A 14,908-nucleotide genomic window follows, 5' to 3' on the forward strand; every position below is an offset into this window, starting at 1 on the left:
CCAGCCAGTACCGCAATCTGACACGTCTAACGGTAATTCCCACGCTCGCCTCCGGGAGGGGGTGGAACTCCGCCTAATCGCCCCAGTGCCGCCAGGGCTTCTGGGAATTGTAGTCCCGGCTACACTTCCGGGTTCGTCCAGAAACGCAGCCATTGTCCCGCGCGCGGGCGCCTGCTGTCGCCACGCACCTGGGCTCGGAGGTCAGCCGAGTGGCCCTGCGGTTGCCGAGTAGGGGAGGGGGCCGAACTCACTGAACCCGAGTCTGTCGTGTGCAGAATCGGCGCAGGGGGTTGCTTAACCCGACTTCGTCCCGCTGCAGAGACGTGCCCGGCACTGAAGCTGGGACAGGCCCGGCCCGGGCCGCGAGCCCGTGGACACCCAGGTCAGTGAGGGGCGGGGCGGCGCTGGAGGTCCCGTGCGCGCATGCGCAAGGTGTAGGCGGGAAGGTGGGGTTGGGAATGTGGGTGGGCGCCCCCCTGGGGCCTGAGCTTGCGGCGCTTCAGCTGGGTCGCGAAGTAGGTGGAGGTACTGATGCAGCTGCAGGTTCGGGAATGCGCGAGTGCTTGATCAGATGGTGCCCTCGTCCCAAGGCTGAGAATGCCCAGATTCTGAAGACAGGCCATATGCTAGGATGTGGGTCGATCCTGAGAACCCCGCTCCCCCTCCTCCAGTGCTAGGCTGGTTTAGTGCAGGATCTGAGGACTGAAGACTGGGTTGATCGAGTACTCAACTGCAGATTTGGAGGAGAGAGGCCCTGCCCCTATTTCTGTATTTTCAGCAGGCGTTTGAGTAGGAAGCATGACGCGGGGGCTGAGATTCTGGGCAGTTGACCTGGGGACCTGTCGGGGCGCCCTGGGTAGTGGAGAGACAGGGTTTGAGTTGCAGATTCTTGCCCCAAGAGAAGCAGTGCTCCTCGAGCGAACTCTCTGAGAATCGCTGGTGGACTGCAGATTCCTAGGTTGCAGGAGGAACCAGGGCCTGGAGGCAGTTTCTAGGCAGAGCGCGCCCTGCTCAGGCTGGGCGTGTGTGGGAAGCAGGAATTTGGAGTGGTGATCCTGGGACCCGGGTGCGGTAGTAGAGGGCCTTAGGGCCGTGAAGTTGGGTGCAGACTTTGGGATGGAGGTTCAGAATTGGAGTCCGGGAGGGTCAGAGCTGCAATAGCCGCTGTGAAATTGACAGCTGTTTGGGAAGGAGGCGGGATGCGGCCCGCGCGGTTGGGAAGTAGGCATCCCCAGGGCCTTTGCTTGGGGGGCAACTCCGCCTGCAGGCGCGAGAACGCCCAGGTTAATAGAGGGACAGAGTCTGGGCTGTAGATTTGGAACCCGGAAGGGGCTGTACTCTGTGGCATCTAGGGACTCACGTTTGGGCTGGAGGAAGCCAGAGGGCCTGTTTCCCATTGGAGCCGCTCTGCTCCGTCGTGAGCTGGAGACACGCGACTGGTTAGCGCCCAAGTCCTGGGGCGGACTCTGGAATTCTTTGCTCAAGCTACTGCTTGGGTGCTCTGACGTTCTAGTGGCAAGCAGGCCGTGGCGCAGGCGCCCCCTGGGGTCCTCACAGAGGCTTGTGGGTGCTTGAGAGGCAGAGTGCGAAATGCCGCTTCTCATCTCGGGAGCAGAGACTGCACAGTACCCACAGGCCGGTGGAAGGGCCCAGATCCCGGGTGTGGATTCCGTGTGTCTCTGCGGGGGTGCCAGCAGGAGGAGGGGACCTGGGTGGGTGCCTCCTCCTCCCTCCCCGCGCAGTCGCTGCAGCTTCTGGTCCTGGGCAGAGCGGAGAGGCACCTAGGGCCCTGGTGTTGCCTGAGGATGCCCCGGTGGGTGAAAGACGCATCTGCAGATTCCGGGCTGCAGAGGATGCGGGCTGCGCCACGTCCCCCCGTGCGCACACGTGGGTATTTGGACGGGAAACGAGAGTCTGGAGGTGGGTATTAGAGGGTGCTGGGGTCTTCGTGAGATGGCGCCCCAGTCACAGCTGGCGGTGCCCAGCTGGGTGGGAAGACAGGATCTCCCTAGGCTGCAGGTGCCCTGGGAGGACATTTGGGCAGGAATCTGGGCAGCTGGGGCCTCTGGGTGTCAGTGGAGGAGGTGGTGTGCGGGCAAGTTCAGGATACAGCTGCCCGGTGAGCCCGCGCTGCACTGTTTGAGCGGGAATCCTGGGTGTGGGTAGGAGGAAGAGATGGGGTAGGGTTGGTGGGATGGTGTGTGGGGGTGGGATTTGCCAGGGGGCTGTTCTAGTCTCACACCCAGAAGCATCGAGTTGGCGGAAAGACAGCTGAGGTCCACATTCTGGGCCTGGGAGGGGTTGGCACGCGCTGGTGTTTGTCAGGAAGCTCCCAGGCCCCTGCTGGCTCTGTTGCGGATTCAGGCCTGAAGGTACCCACGTTGGTTGGAGGGGCCAGGTCTGAGCTGCACGTTCAGGGCTCAGGAGGGTTTGGGGCTGGGGAATCGGGCAGGCGCTATTCTGGTAGCGGCCAGTGGGCCCAGAACTGCGGAGGCACCAAGTCGCGGGTGCAGCCAAGCTCTGCGCATGTGCCTGGCTATTCGAGCAGAAAGCGGAGGCAGTTCACGACGGGTTGCTGGAGGGTCAGGCCTAGTTAATGGAAGGGCTGGATCCTGGGAGGGGTGGGGCCATTCCGGATCATCAATCCCAGAAGCCCTACTCCTTGCTCCGGGAAGAGGTGCTGGTTCAGGGCTGCAGATTCACGTCGTGGGGGAGGGAGTGCCGCCTAGGTGGTCCTGGGTGTGCTGGGCATGTGTGAGGATCCCAGAACCCCGGGAGGCAGGGAGGGACGGATTCGTACTGCAGATTTTGATGGTGGGCAGAGGGCTGTGTTCCGGCGGGTGTCCCAGGTAGGAGGTCCAGGGGCCTGTGATAGCGGAGGAACCCGGCTGGAGCTGCAATCTAGGCCTGGAGAGGCTGCGCAGCTTTTCAGGCAGAAGCCTCTAGGGGCGCCCTTGTCACAGGAATGCGTCCTGGAGCGGAGACTAATCCGGGTCGGGGGGTGTCTAAGCAAGGAGGCGCTGCTCAGGGCTCTTACACCATTGCAGCGCAGGCCTGCAGGCCCCTGCCTGTGCCCGGAGGAGGAGAGCATGGAAAAGCGGGATGAGAAGCCCCCAGGGCCCCCGAGGACCGGTGCACAGGTGAGTGAAACTTCCTTCTCTCTAGGAGACCCAGAGCTTGCTCGTGCCCAGGCCCCACAGCCTGACCCTCTAGGCTTAAGTGTCTTTCCTGGTTCTCTTTGCAGTGTTTTGGGGGCTTTTGGTCTCCCCTGACCTTTATACACTCTACATTTTTGGAGGCTTCCTGCATTTCCTCGCTATTTAATTTTTTTTTTATTTTTGATTTATTTTTGAGAGAGAGAGAGAGCACACGGGCGCAAATGGGGGAGGGGCAGAGAGAGAGGGAGACACAGAACGTGAAGCAGGCTCTGGGCTCCAAGCTGTCAGCACAGAGCCCGACACGGGGCTTGAACCCACGAACCGTGAGATTATGACCTGAGCCAAAGTCGAACGCTTAAGCCACTGAGCCAACAAGGTACCCCAACACATTCCTATTTCTGTCCACTGTGAGGGCCCGGTAGCAGTGACGTGCTGATACCAATATGCACATCTTGTGCTCAGGTCTCCACCTCATGCCACAGACCTTCCCCAAACTCGACTACTGGGGTGCCTGGGGGGCTCAGTCAGTTAAGCGTCTCTTGATTTCGGCTCAGGTCATGATCTCACAGTTCGAGAGATCGAGCCCTGTGTTGGGCTCTACACTGATAGTGTGGACCCTGCTAGGGATTCTCTCTCTCTCTCTCTCTCTCAAAATAAAGAAAACTTAAAAATATATATATATTAATGACCTGCTGTTGATCAAAAGCCTGACACCATCAACAGTTAATGCATATTTTGTATATGTATTATGTGCACTGTATTCTTATAATAAAATAGATTAGCCTAAAGAAAACGTTATCAAGAAAATTGTAAGGAAGCAAAGGTACATTTACGGTACTGTGCTGTATTTATTAAAAAAAAAAAAAAACACATACTAATGGACCTGTGCAGTTCAAACTGGTGTTGCTCAAGGGTCAGCTGTACACGTGACCAAGAGTTTTAGAGGGAGTTATGCATTTAAATTTATAAACGTCCATCCGCGCTTTATCCAAACTACAGGTAAACGTGCTTTGATTGTGATGCTTCATTTCCTACTTGAACCTAGTGACTTCGGGTGTTTTCTGAGCATCTTAATGGTCCTTTCACTCTTTTCTTCTATATTGTATGACTGAACTCGCGATCCGTTCAGTATCATTTTTACTTTCGTCACATATTTATTTGATCGCCCAACCAACGCAAGGCCCCGTGTGAGGGAGGTGCTCTGGAGAAAGCTGACCTACTTCTCATAGACAGAAGTACGCACCTTGTATATTCCGAGGCTGTCTGGGAGAAGCGTATTCGTCACCTGTGCTGTCATACCCCAAAACTTAGCAGCTTAGAGCCACCGGCATTTATTACCGCACGTAGTCTCTGGGGTCAGGAATCTGGGAGGAGTTCCTCCGGAAGTTTCTGGTGCTCAGGGTCTCTAATAAGGTGACAGGAAATTGTGGGCCCAGGCCGATCTCTTTGGAAGGCGTGACTGGGTAGGGAGACGCCCCTTGCCAGCTCGCCCACCCATGAGGCTGTTGACGAGAGGCCTCAGCTTCCCCCTACACAGACCTCTCTCCAGGAGCAGAGGATCTGAGAAACAGCGGGCGGAGAGAGGGTGCTTGATTTCACACAACCAAGATGGAAGCCACCATGCCTCTTAGCGTCTCATCTCAGAAGTGACACGCCATCATGTCTGTAACCTCTTGGTCCCACAGACCCTCCCTGGTACCGTGTGCAAGGACCACATAGGGTGTGAATTCCGGAGGTCAGGGCCATCAGGACCATCTTGGACACCAGGTAGCACACCTCTCAACTCTGAATATCCTTTAGGAAATTAAAAAAAAAATTAACGTTTATTTTTGAGAGAGAGAGACAGAGTGTGAGTGGAGGAGGGGCAGAGAGAGAGGGAGACACAGAAGCTGAGCTGTCAGCACAGAGCCTGATGTGGGGCTTGAACCCTTGAACCTTGAGATCATGACCTGAGCCAAAGTCGGATGCTCAACCGACTGAGCCACCCAGCCACCCTGGTTTTTGAGCATTTAGTTTGAATAAGTTGCGAGTAGCTTCTGGAGGCTGGTGCTTTGACTTTTGAGAAACAAGGTGCCCTTCTAGAGGTTTCTTCTAACCAGAGGAATAGCTTGGAGCCCTTTGGAGTGATTTGATGCCTTCCAGGACCACATCCCATGGCCTTTCTCTCACTGGTTTTTTACTGTCAGCATGTGTTTAGGAAGTGCCCCCCATGTGTCGGTACTGATTTCAGCACAGTGAGGCCATGGTAAGTGGGAGACAAGAGCCTAGCTCTTAGAGAGCCTGCTCTAGTGAATGCGGATAAAAACCCAAAGGTGTGTGGATGTGGTGTTGCGAAGGCATCAAAGCAGGGAGAGAATGGTGGCTTTGGCTCCTTGGTGGGGGAGGACCAGGGAGGGACACTGATGCAGAGTTGACTGGGAACAGACTGATCTCCGTTTTGTTTTCCTTCTGAAAACTTTAACCCAAAAGATGTTGGAAACGGTCCTGATGAAAGAGAAGTGCCCCGTGGTGGGCTCTGTGCTGACAGCTCAGAGCCTGGAACCTGCTTCGGATTCTGGGTCTCCCTCTCTCTCTGCTGCTCATGCTCTCTCTCGCTCTCAAAAATAAATAAACATTAAAAAAATGTTGAAAGAAAAAAAGAAAGAAGGAAGGAAGGAAGAAAGAAGGAAAGAAAGAAAGAAGGAAGGAAGGAAAGAGAGAGAGACTCTTAAGCAGGCTCCACGCTTAGCGTGAAGCTCAACACTGAGCTCCAGCCCACGCCCCTGGGATCATGACCTGAGCTGAAACCATGAGTCCAGTGCTCAACCAACTGAGCCCCCCAAGCGCCCTACTGGCACCATTTCTTAACTCATCTTAGCTGTTTCAAAGCAAAACACAATGAAAAACACAGAGCGTGCAATAACTTAAAATACACTCTTGTGTCTGTAAGTTTCCCTTTTTTTGAGAAGCTTCTCATCTCCTTGCACATTTATTTTATAGGCTGCATTAACTTCTGGCCCTTACATTGTTCGAATTTAACGTCAGCCGCTCTGGTGGAGAGGAAAGACAGGTTCGGCATTGCCGCACATTAGGAATGCGATCTCTCTCTGCAGCCGAGCTTCCATGCTACACAAGTCAAAGCTTGTGCCTCTCCTGGGCCATCTGTCGTTTTGAGGTTGTCATTTAGGCCTTGTGAGTGTGGCTTGTTTGGTTTTGTTCTTTGGCCTCTGGGGCTCTTTAGTGATGCCCATGCAGCCACCGTAAGGCGGTCTGACCATCCTGGAGATTGCGCTGGGCAGTAATGCAGGTGGCTTAGCTGCTGAGTGTTTTCATTGGGCCTCCTGTACACAGAGGTAGCTCCAGCACTTGGAGGAGGGAAGGAGAGGAGGGGAGAGAGGAAGAGAGAGCATGGGGATATGGGTGCAGCACTGCAGGAATGTTCCAGCAACTTAAACTCCCATTTGATGGTATATGATGGTATATGATAGTATATGACGCTCTTGAATAGGGGGCCCCCGAGGTGGGAGTCCTTAGCCACAGGCAGAAGAAACACTCTGTGTGGTCAGGATTCTGGTTACATACAGCAGTCTGAGCAAACAAGTCAATATAAAGAGGCTAATGGGAGCCTGATAAGGTACAAAAATGGAACGCAGGAAGGCTAGAATAACATGTGTTGCTGAATTATAATTAGGGGCATCAGTGTAAATTTATATTCTCTAAGATAATAGAGATCGGGGGGCGCCTGGGTGGCTCAGTTGGTTGGGTGTCCAGCCTCGGCTCGGGCCATGGTCTCACGGTTCATGGGTTCGAGCCCCATATCTGGCTCTGTGCTGACAGCTCAGAGCCTGGAGCCTGCTTCTGTTTCTGTGTCTCCTCCTCTCTCTGCCCCTCCCTTACTCGCGCTCTATCTCACTCTGTCTCTCAAAAATAACTAAATGTAAAAAAAAAAGATATAGAGATCGGTAGTTACAGAAATAGAGACTTGATATTCTCTGATTTAAAGAGGTGAACATCTTTTTGTATATACTGGCCATTTTATTTCTTCATAGTTGAGTTGCATGTGCATTTTCCTTTGTCACTTGTATTGGTAAAGGTACTTTTTTCTTACTGATCTAGAACAGGTCTTAATAAATAAATTTAAAATGTTTTTAATATTTATTTATTTTTGAGAGAGAGAGAGCCAGAGCATGAGCGGGGATGGGGCAGAGAGAGAGAGGGAGACACAGAATCGGAAGCAGGCTCCAGGCTCTGAGCTGTCAGCACAGAGCCCAACATGGGACTTGAACTCACAGAACACAAGATCATGACCTGAGCCGAAGTCAGATGCTTAACTGACTGAGCCACCCATGCACCCTCCCCACCCCCCAAATTTGTTTTAAGTAGGCTTCACGCCCAGTGCAGAGCCCAACATGGGGCTTGAACTCACTACCCTGAGATCAAGGCCTGAGCTGAGATCAAGAGTCAGACGCTTAACTGACTGAGCCGCCAGGGTGCCCCTAGAACAAGTCTTAATAGTATAGATTCTTACTGATGGTGCCTTCGTTGGTGGCACTTTTTGCCAAACGTTTTATGCAGTTAATTTTGGGATCTTTATGATTGTTTGGTCGTGCCGTAGTCCGTTTTATTTGCTCACAATTCCGTGACTCAGGAATTCTGACAACCTGGTTGAAAGTTCTTCTCTCCTACACAGTGTCTGGAATCACTCAGCTCTGTTCAGCTGGTAGCTGGGGCAGCCTGGAAGATCCACAACGATCTCATGCCCATGTCTGCTGTCTCACTGCTCCTCCAGCAAGGAGCAAGGAGCTCCTCCTCACCCTGTCCTCTCCACATGGCTAGCTTGAGCTTACCAATGGGAGGGTGAAGACATTTTGTAGGGAGATCATGTGAAGATAGGCACTTGTCGAATTCTAGCCTCCCCACAGTGGGAGTTTTGAGCCAAGCCTTAGCTTCCTGGTTATTTTCCTTTTTTCACATCTGTTTCCTTCTCAGGACTCTCTCCTTCCTCAAGAGATTATCGTCAAGGTCGAGAAAGAAGATGCGAGGTCACTGGCCACTCCAGCCCCAGTGAGTTGGGCTCTTTACACTGAAAAACGTAGACATGTGCATGACTGCTTGGGGGCAGGGCCCAAGTTTAAGTGACCTGGGAGGTGAGCAGAAAGGGAGGAAATGGAGATGCAAGTAGGCATCTTTTACGAACACTTGGTTAGTTATCATGTAAAAGATTGCAGAGAGGGAATGCTACAAGTTTGAGGTGGAGGGGCTTTATTTATTTATTTTTATTGTTTTAAAATTTTTTCTATATTTATTTTTGAGAGAGAGGTCACATTGGCTCTCACTTAAGTGTTTTAGACTTTATAGCCTTAACTTTCCAGCCTTTGTCTTTTTGTTCAGTAAACTGCTAATAGCTTTTCATATATCATCTCAGTTAATTTACGGAACAGCCCAACGGGTTGGGTATGATTAAGCCTAAGAAATAGAAATGGGGGGTGCCTGGGTGGCTCAGTTGGTTAGGCATCCAACTTCAGCTCAGGTCATGATCATATGGTCCGTGAGTTTGAGCCCCACCTCGGGCTCTGTGCTGACAGCTCAGAGCCTGGAGCCTGCTTCAGATTCTGTGTCTCCCTCTCTCTCTACCTCTCCCCACTCATGCTCACTCTCTCTGTCTCTCAAAAATAAATAAACATTAAAAATTTTTAAAAAAAGAAAAGAAAAGAAAGAAATAGAAATGGGATGGGGCATGTGGGTGGCTCAGGGATAAGGGTCCACCTCTTGATTTTGGCCCAGGTCATGATCCCAGGGTCATGGAATCGAGCCCCATGTCAGGCTCTGTGCTGACAGTGCAGAGCCTGCTTGAGATTCTCTCTATCCTTCTCTCTCTGCCCCTTCTCCCTCAAAATAAATAAATAAACTTTTTTAAAAAAAGAAAAGAAAAGAAAGAAATAGAAATGGGATGGGGCATGTGGGTGGCTCAGGGATAAGGGTCCACCTCTTGATTTTGGCCCAGGTCATGATCCCAGGGTCATGGAATCGAGCCCCATGTCAGGCTCTGTGCTGACAGTGCAGAGCCTGCTTGAGATTCTCTCTATCCTTCTCTCTCTGCCCCTTCTCCCTCAAAATAAATAAATAAACTTTTTTAAAAAAAGAAATGCGATAAACTCGCCTTAGAAGGCAGATGGTCAGATTAGATGCATATTTTTAAAACTAAGATCTATGCTCTTAATAGATGAGAAAAACTTTCTCTTTTCCAAATCTGGCCCACCGCCTGCTTTTGTAAATAAAACTTTATTGTAATATAGTCACACCCATTTGTTTATGTCCTTTCTGTGCCTGATTTCTTGCTGCAGGAGGACTGAGTAGTTGTGATAGAGACTGTATGGGTTACAAACCCTAAAATGTTTACTCTCTCACCTTTGACAGAAAAAGTATGCTGACCCTGTTTTGTTAGCATCTTGGGCATTTGGAGAGAATTCCCACGTGGGAATTCTGTATTCACCAGTGCAAAAATCAGAGTAAGCATTTTGTTCAAGGTGAACCAAAGAGAAAACCATTTATATCTGTTTTTATCTTGCGTTCCTCTTTGGGGTTGTATCAACAAATACAGCATCCAAAACCCAAAGGGGTTTTACCTAAAAGGCACCTACACACCTTGACTAGAGTCCTCTGGACACTGGCAGCCTCAGGACAATCTCCAAGCCATCAGGTTTCCCTTCTTCCATTTGTCAAACTTTCCCTGCTTTATGAACATTGGAAGGAAATGATGCGCACCTGAGCAGGAATGTGTGTGCTGTTTTAGGAAGGAGTGAACTTCACAATCGTGACTATGGACTTCACTCAGAAGGATGAAAGCACTTTGAACCCTGTTCAGAGGACCCTGGACAGAGATGTGATCCTAGAGAACCACAGGGACCTGGTCTCTTGGGGTAAGAATACGGTGCCCTTTAATGACATTTGTGTATTGAAGTGATTCCCATTGATTAAGAACTAGGGAGTTCAGAGGCCAGAATGATTTTGACCACACACAGACTGTGCTTTGTGCTTTTTATGCCCCAGCGAAGATTCAACTTTAATATGTAGGGTAGCAAAGGTACAGCTTCTCGGGTTTGAGCTTGTTCAGTCTTCATGGTTCATAAAGGCCAAAGATGGGACCAGATTCTGCAGTGATTTTCTTTTGTCCCCAGCCCCAAACACCCAAATCCTCTGTTCCCTGTCCACGTTCCATGCCAGACGCAGTCTCCTCATGGGAGCAAGGAGATGAGTGTAAACGTTTCCTCACATACGTATCCAGGTGAGAAACAGACACTTGGGCGCCATTACAAGTATTGAAGATTTGTTTCAAACGTTCCCATCGGGGGTGCCGCACGTTTCTCCATTTCCCGCTCCCGTTGGACTGTGTACTTTGCCACTTTCTCCAGGGGTTCTCTCTGTTGCTTGACCTTGTAACCACACGGCCTTCTGCTTCTGAGTTGATCTCCATTCTCTCTCACTTGGATCCACAGGAATCCGTCAGACCATAATAATTGCCCCTAAAGGATTTAGGGAACCTGGGATCACAGTGCTCTCGTTCTTCTTCCTGTTCACAAAGTAGTTGATCCATGTCCTCCTGACACAGACTGTCCTAGCAAGGTTCATGCCTCCAGCAGTGTAGATACTATTTTCTATTTCAGAGAGCATGTGTCTAGCACTAAAGAGGGTAGAAAGGAGCCTCTGCTTTTTTGATAAGATTTACACAATTGTTTGTTACTCTGTAGGTTCTATATGGGTGATCTCACTTTGGAAGATGGAGATATTTGGTGTTTAAAATCTTTTTTATTCAGCAACACTGGAATTAAATAATTGTTTTTTAATGTTTATTTTTGAGAGAGAGAGTACAGGGGAGGGAGGGGCAGAGAGAGAAGGAGACACAGAATACGAAGCAGGCTCCAGGCTCCGAACGGTCCGTACAGAGCCCGACATGGGGCTCGACCTCATGAGCTGCGCGATCATGACCTGAGCCGAAGTCGGACCCTTAACCGACCGAGCCACCCAGGCGCCCCGATAGTTTTATTTTAATATCCTATTATACTGTTGGGCTGTGGTAGTTCTCTGTGCTTGCTGCTTCACCCCATGCTTCTCTTTTCTTAAGCCGGGTTCTTGGTCCATAGCTGAAAACAAACCCACATAGATTTTACATACTTTCTTGTCAGCTTTTCCCCAATATTCCAACTCTGACATTTTTTAGGATGTTTTACTTTGCTTTTCCAGACTTGGCAACTGCACTTGGAAGAAGAGAATCAACCTCAAAGCAAAACATTTTTGATGATGAACCATTCCATGGAGTGAAGTTAGAAAGATTGACGAGAGACGATCCTTGGTTATCTTCGTGTGAAGAAATTAGGGATCTTAAGGACCAGTCGGAGAAGCAACAGGAAAAACAAGAGAGACTTCTGAAGGAAATGGCATTTACTTACAAGAGAGTCTGTAAAAATGATGAACTTGAGGAGAAGAGTGGTCCAAATCTCAGTCCCCTTTCACCACAGATGATATCCATAAGAAACCATTTTCATAAGCATGCACATGTAAAAACATGGCATTATAGTCCTATTGTTAACAGTCATCAGATGGTTAATGACAGTGAGAAACTCTGTGAGAATAAAGAATGTGGAAAACCCCCCCAGAACCTTCACCTTATTCAGTTTACAAAAACTCAAACAGAGGATAAATCCTATGGATTTAGTGACAGTATTCAGTCTTTTAGCCATGATGTACCCTTAAATATACACGAGAAAATACATGCCAAAGGACGATCCTTTGACTTTAAGGAGTGTGGGCAAGTTTTGAACCACAGTATATCCTGTAATGAACAACAGAGAATCCCTGTTGATGAGAGTCATTATAACTGTAATAAAACCTCCCAGAGTACATCCATTGCTCCAAACATGAGGACTCATTCGGAAGAGAAACCCTTTGAATGTAATCAATGTGGGAAATCCTTCAGCTGGAGCTCTCATCTTGTTGCACATCAGAGAACTCATACAGGGGAGAAACCTTATGAATGTAACGAGTGTGGGAAGTCCTTTAGCCGGAGCTCTCACCTTGTTTCTCACCAGAGAACTCATACTGGAGAGAAACCTTACAGATGTAACCAGTGTGGGAAATCTTTCAGCCAGAGCTATGTCCTTGTCGTGCATCAGAGAACTCATACCGGAGAGAAGCCTTACGAATGCAGTCAATGCGGGAAGTCTTTCAGGCAGAGCTACAAACTTATTGCCCATCAAAGAACTCACACCGGAGAGAAGCCCTACGAATGCAGCCAGTGTGGGAAATCATTTATCCAGAGCTACAAACTTATTGCACATCAAAGAATTCATACTGGCGAGAAACCCTATGAATGCAATCAGTGTGGAAAGTCCTTTAGTCAGAGTTACAAGCTTGTTGCCCATCAGAGAACTCACACAGGAGAAAAACCCTTTGAATGTAATCAGTGTGGGAAGTCCTTCAGCTGGAGCTCACAGCTTGTTGCACATCAAAGAACTCATACTGGAGAGAAACCCTATGAATGTAGTGAGTGTGGAAAATCCTTCAACCGCAGTTCTCACCTCGTCATGCATCAGAGGACTCATACTGGAGAAAAACCCTACGAATGTAATCAGTGCGGAAAGTCGTTTAGCCAGAGTTACGTTCTTGTTGTACATCAGAGAACTCATACTGGAGAAAAGCCCTATGAGTGCAATCAGTGTGGGAAGTCCTTCAGGCAGAGTTCATGCCTTACTCAACATCAAAGAACTCATACTGGGGAGAAACCCTATGAATGTAATCAGTGTGGAAAAACATTCAGCTTGAGTGCTCGACTCATTGTACATCAAAGAACTCATACCGGGGAAAAGCCCTTTACGTGTAATCAGTGTGGGAAAGCTTTCATTAATAGTTCTAAACTTATTAGGCATCAGGCAACTCATACTGAGGAGAAATCGTATGAATGTAACTAGTTTGGAAATCTTTCAGCCAGAGTATATTTCTTTTTTCTTTCCTTTTCCTTTTTCTTGTATTTCATCCTCTCTCTTTCTCTTTCCTTTCCTTCCTTCTTTCCTTCCTTCCTTCTTCCTTTCTTCTTTTCTTTCCTTCGTTCCTCTTTCTGTCTTTTCTTTCTTTTCTTTTCTTTCTCTCTCTCTCTCTCTTTTTCTCAGCTTTCAGTCAGCCTTCTGTTGTATATCTTGAAATTCATTCTAGAGAAGAAAGAATAATGAATCATATATTTTACTTAGCAATTCCATATTAAAAAATCAAACTTGGCTTTTATGATGCATTGCCACATAGGTAACAAATATTGGCACTTTTCCTTGCAGAAAGCATTCCCAACTTGAATCTGAGAAAATTACCATTAAATGGCCACTTGCTATGGAGTGATTGTGAGTGAGGTAGCACTCGTTAACAATAAAGAGTAGATGAAAGTGCATACACTGGTGGGCTTGTTGAGCAGAATGGAAAACTGCTATAACATTAGAACCTAGGCTGGAAAATGGTATTTTAGTATCATTTTATGACACGATTTCCCCAGTGGCTACTTTGTAATCTATTTTATGAAGCACTTTCTATTATATGTGAAGATTTCATAAAAATTAGGAAAATGGCCATGACATGAAGTGGAAAAAATGCAGTACAAGAGAATCGAACATTAATTTCTAGAACCATTGTGATGTTTGTGTATGGATCAGAATTGAAAGTGTGTCTGTTTTTTGGTTTATGCCTCGTTTTCGTCTTTTTTGGATGTGTGCTGTTTTACTATAGTAAGTAATATGAGTAAAAATTAATCAAAAACAAAAAGTTAACCAAAGATTTCCATCTTTGACCATTTAGGAAAGACTAGGTGGCTAAGTACAGATCCCACAGCGTTCTGAGATTTCCATTTGGATTAGCTTGAGCAGGTCACTCCTTAGGACTTAGATTCCCAGGGATTTTCCTCATTGAAAATTAAATAATATTTCCCTGGGAATGGGGAACTGGAAATTTAGGCCAGAAGGTGTTCTTTATGAGGAATTGAGAATACACAGGTTGTGCAAAGGGCATTTAAAAAATATTTCCAAAGCAGTACAAAGGAGCTCTATTTTAAGGGTCCTACAGCGCCCCCCATGCAGTCTTGTCTTTTTTCCTCTGGGATATGTTCCCTAATGTGAGAGTCTTCTGAGTGGCAGGACACTGTCTCAGCTAAGTGCTCGTCACCTAAATTAAGCTTGCGAGAATGATTTTGGGCAAGGTTTGTAACTATTGGTTGGATTTTAAGATGTGGTTCACGTGTCTTTCTGGCCTTTGCCCCTAAATCATGAATTCTAATCCTATGGGTTATCATGGACCTGACACCTCTGGCCCTTGAGAGTTAATAAAAAGTAAGCTGAGAGAGGCGCCTGAGTGCTCAGTTAAGTGTCTCTTGACTTTGGCAAGGTCATGATCTCACGGTTGTGCACTCAAGCCCCAGAATGGGCTCTGTGCTGAGCATTGTGCCTGCTTGTTCTCTCTCTCTCTCTCTCTCTCTCTCTCTCTCAAATATATATATTAAGATTAAAAAAAAAAAGTAAGCCGAGAGTTGAAATGGGAGGCCAGAGAATAGATATGAATTCCCTGGAGGAAAAAAGAGAAACCATAAGTGACATCTGATAGTGATTGCCCTTAATAAAATTCTGTCCCCATGAGATGATCCTAAGTAGAGCCATCTCTGTGAAGATTAAGCCAGAGTACAGCACACATAGCACTGATTGAAGTTCCGGGGGAACGGTTGTTGATGGCTGGAAAACTGGCTT

General features: G+C 48.3%; 1 protein-coding gene across 3 annotated transcripts; it reads left to right on the forward strand.

Annotated features, from left to right (window-relative positions):
- Positions 1 to 177: 177 nt before the first annotated feature.
- On the forward strand, positions 178 to 14,640 carry ZNF180 (zinc finger protein 180). Of its 3 annotated transcripts, none has more exons than XM_077747484.1 (5): positions 178 to 382; positions 3,048 to 3,140; positions 8,127 to 8,201; positions 9,931 to 10,057; positions 11,379 to 14,640. In XM_077747484.1, the coding sequence occupies exons 2-5, from the start codon at positions 3,090 to 3,092 to the stop codon at positions 13,100 to 13,102; spliced, it is 1,977 nt and encodes a 658-aa protein (XP_077603610.1). In that variant the 5' UTR covers positions 178 to 382; positions 3,048 to 3,089; the 3' UTR covers positions 13,103 to 14,640. The 3 variants fall into 3 exon arrangements, with proteins under 3 accessions (XP_077603610.1, XP_077603612.1, XP_077603611.1); XM_077747486.1 differs by having other exon boundaries at positions 257 to 382; positions 3,053 to 3,140; XM_077747485.1 differs by lacking the exons at positions 178 to 382; positions 3,048 to 3,140; positions 8,127 to 8,201 and adding an exon at positions 10,316 to 10,422 and having other exon boundaries at positions 10,017 to 10,057.
- The last annotated feature ends 268 nt before the right edge of the window (positions 14,641 to 14,908 follow it).

The sequence above is a fragment of the Crocuta crocuta genome, unplaced genomic scaffold (genome assembly GCF_008692635.1).
Source record: "Crocuta crocuta isolate KB4526 unplaced genomic scaffold, BGI_CrCroc_1.0 scaffold334, whole genome shotgun sequence".
In the NCBI taxonomy this organism is placed as follows: Eukaryota; Metazoa; Chordata; class Mammalia; order Carnivora; family Hyaenidae; genus Crocuta; species Crocuta crocuta.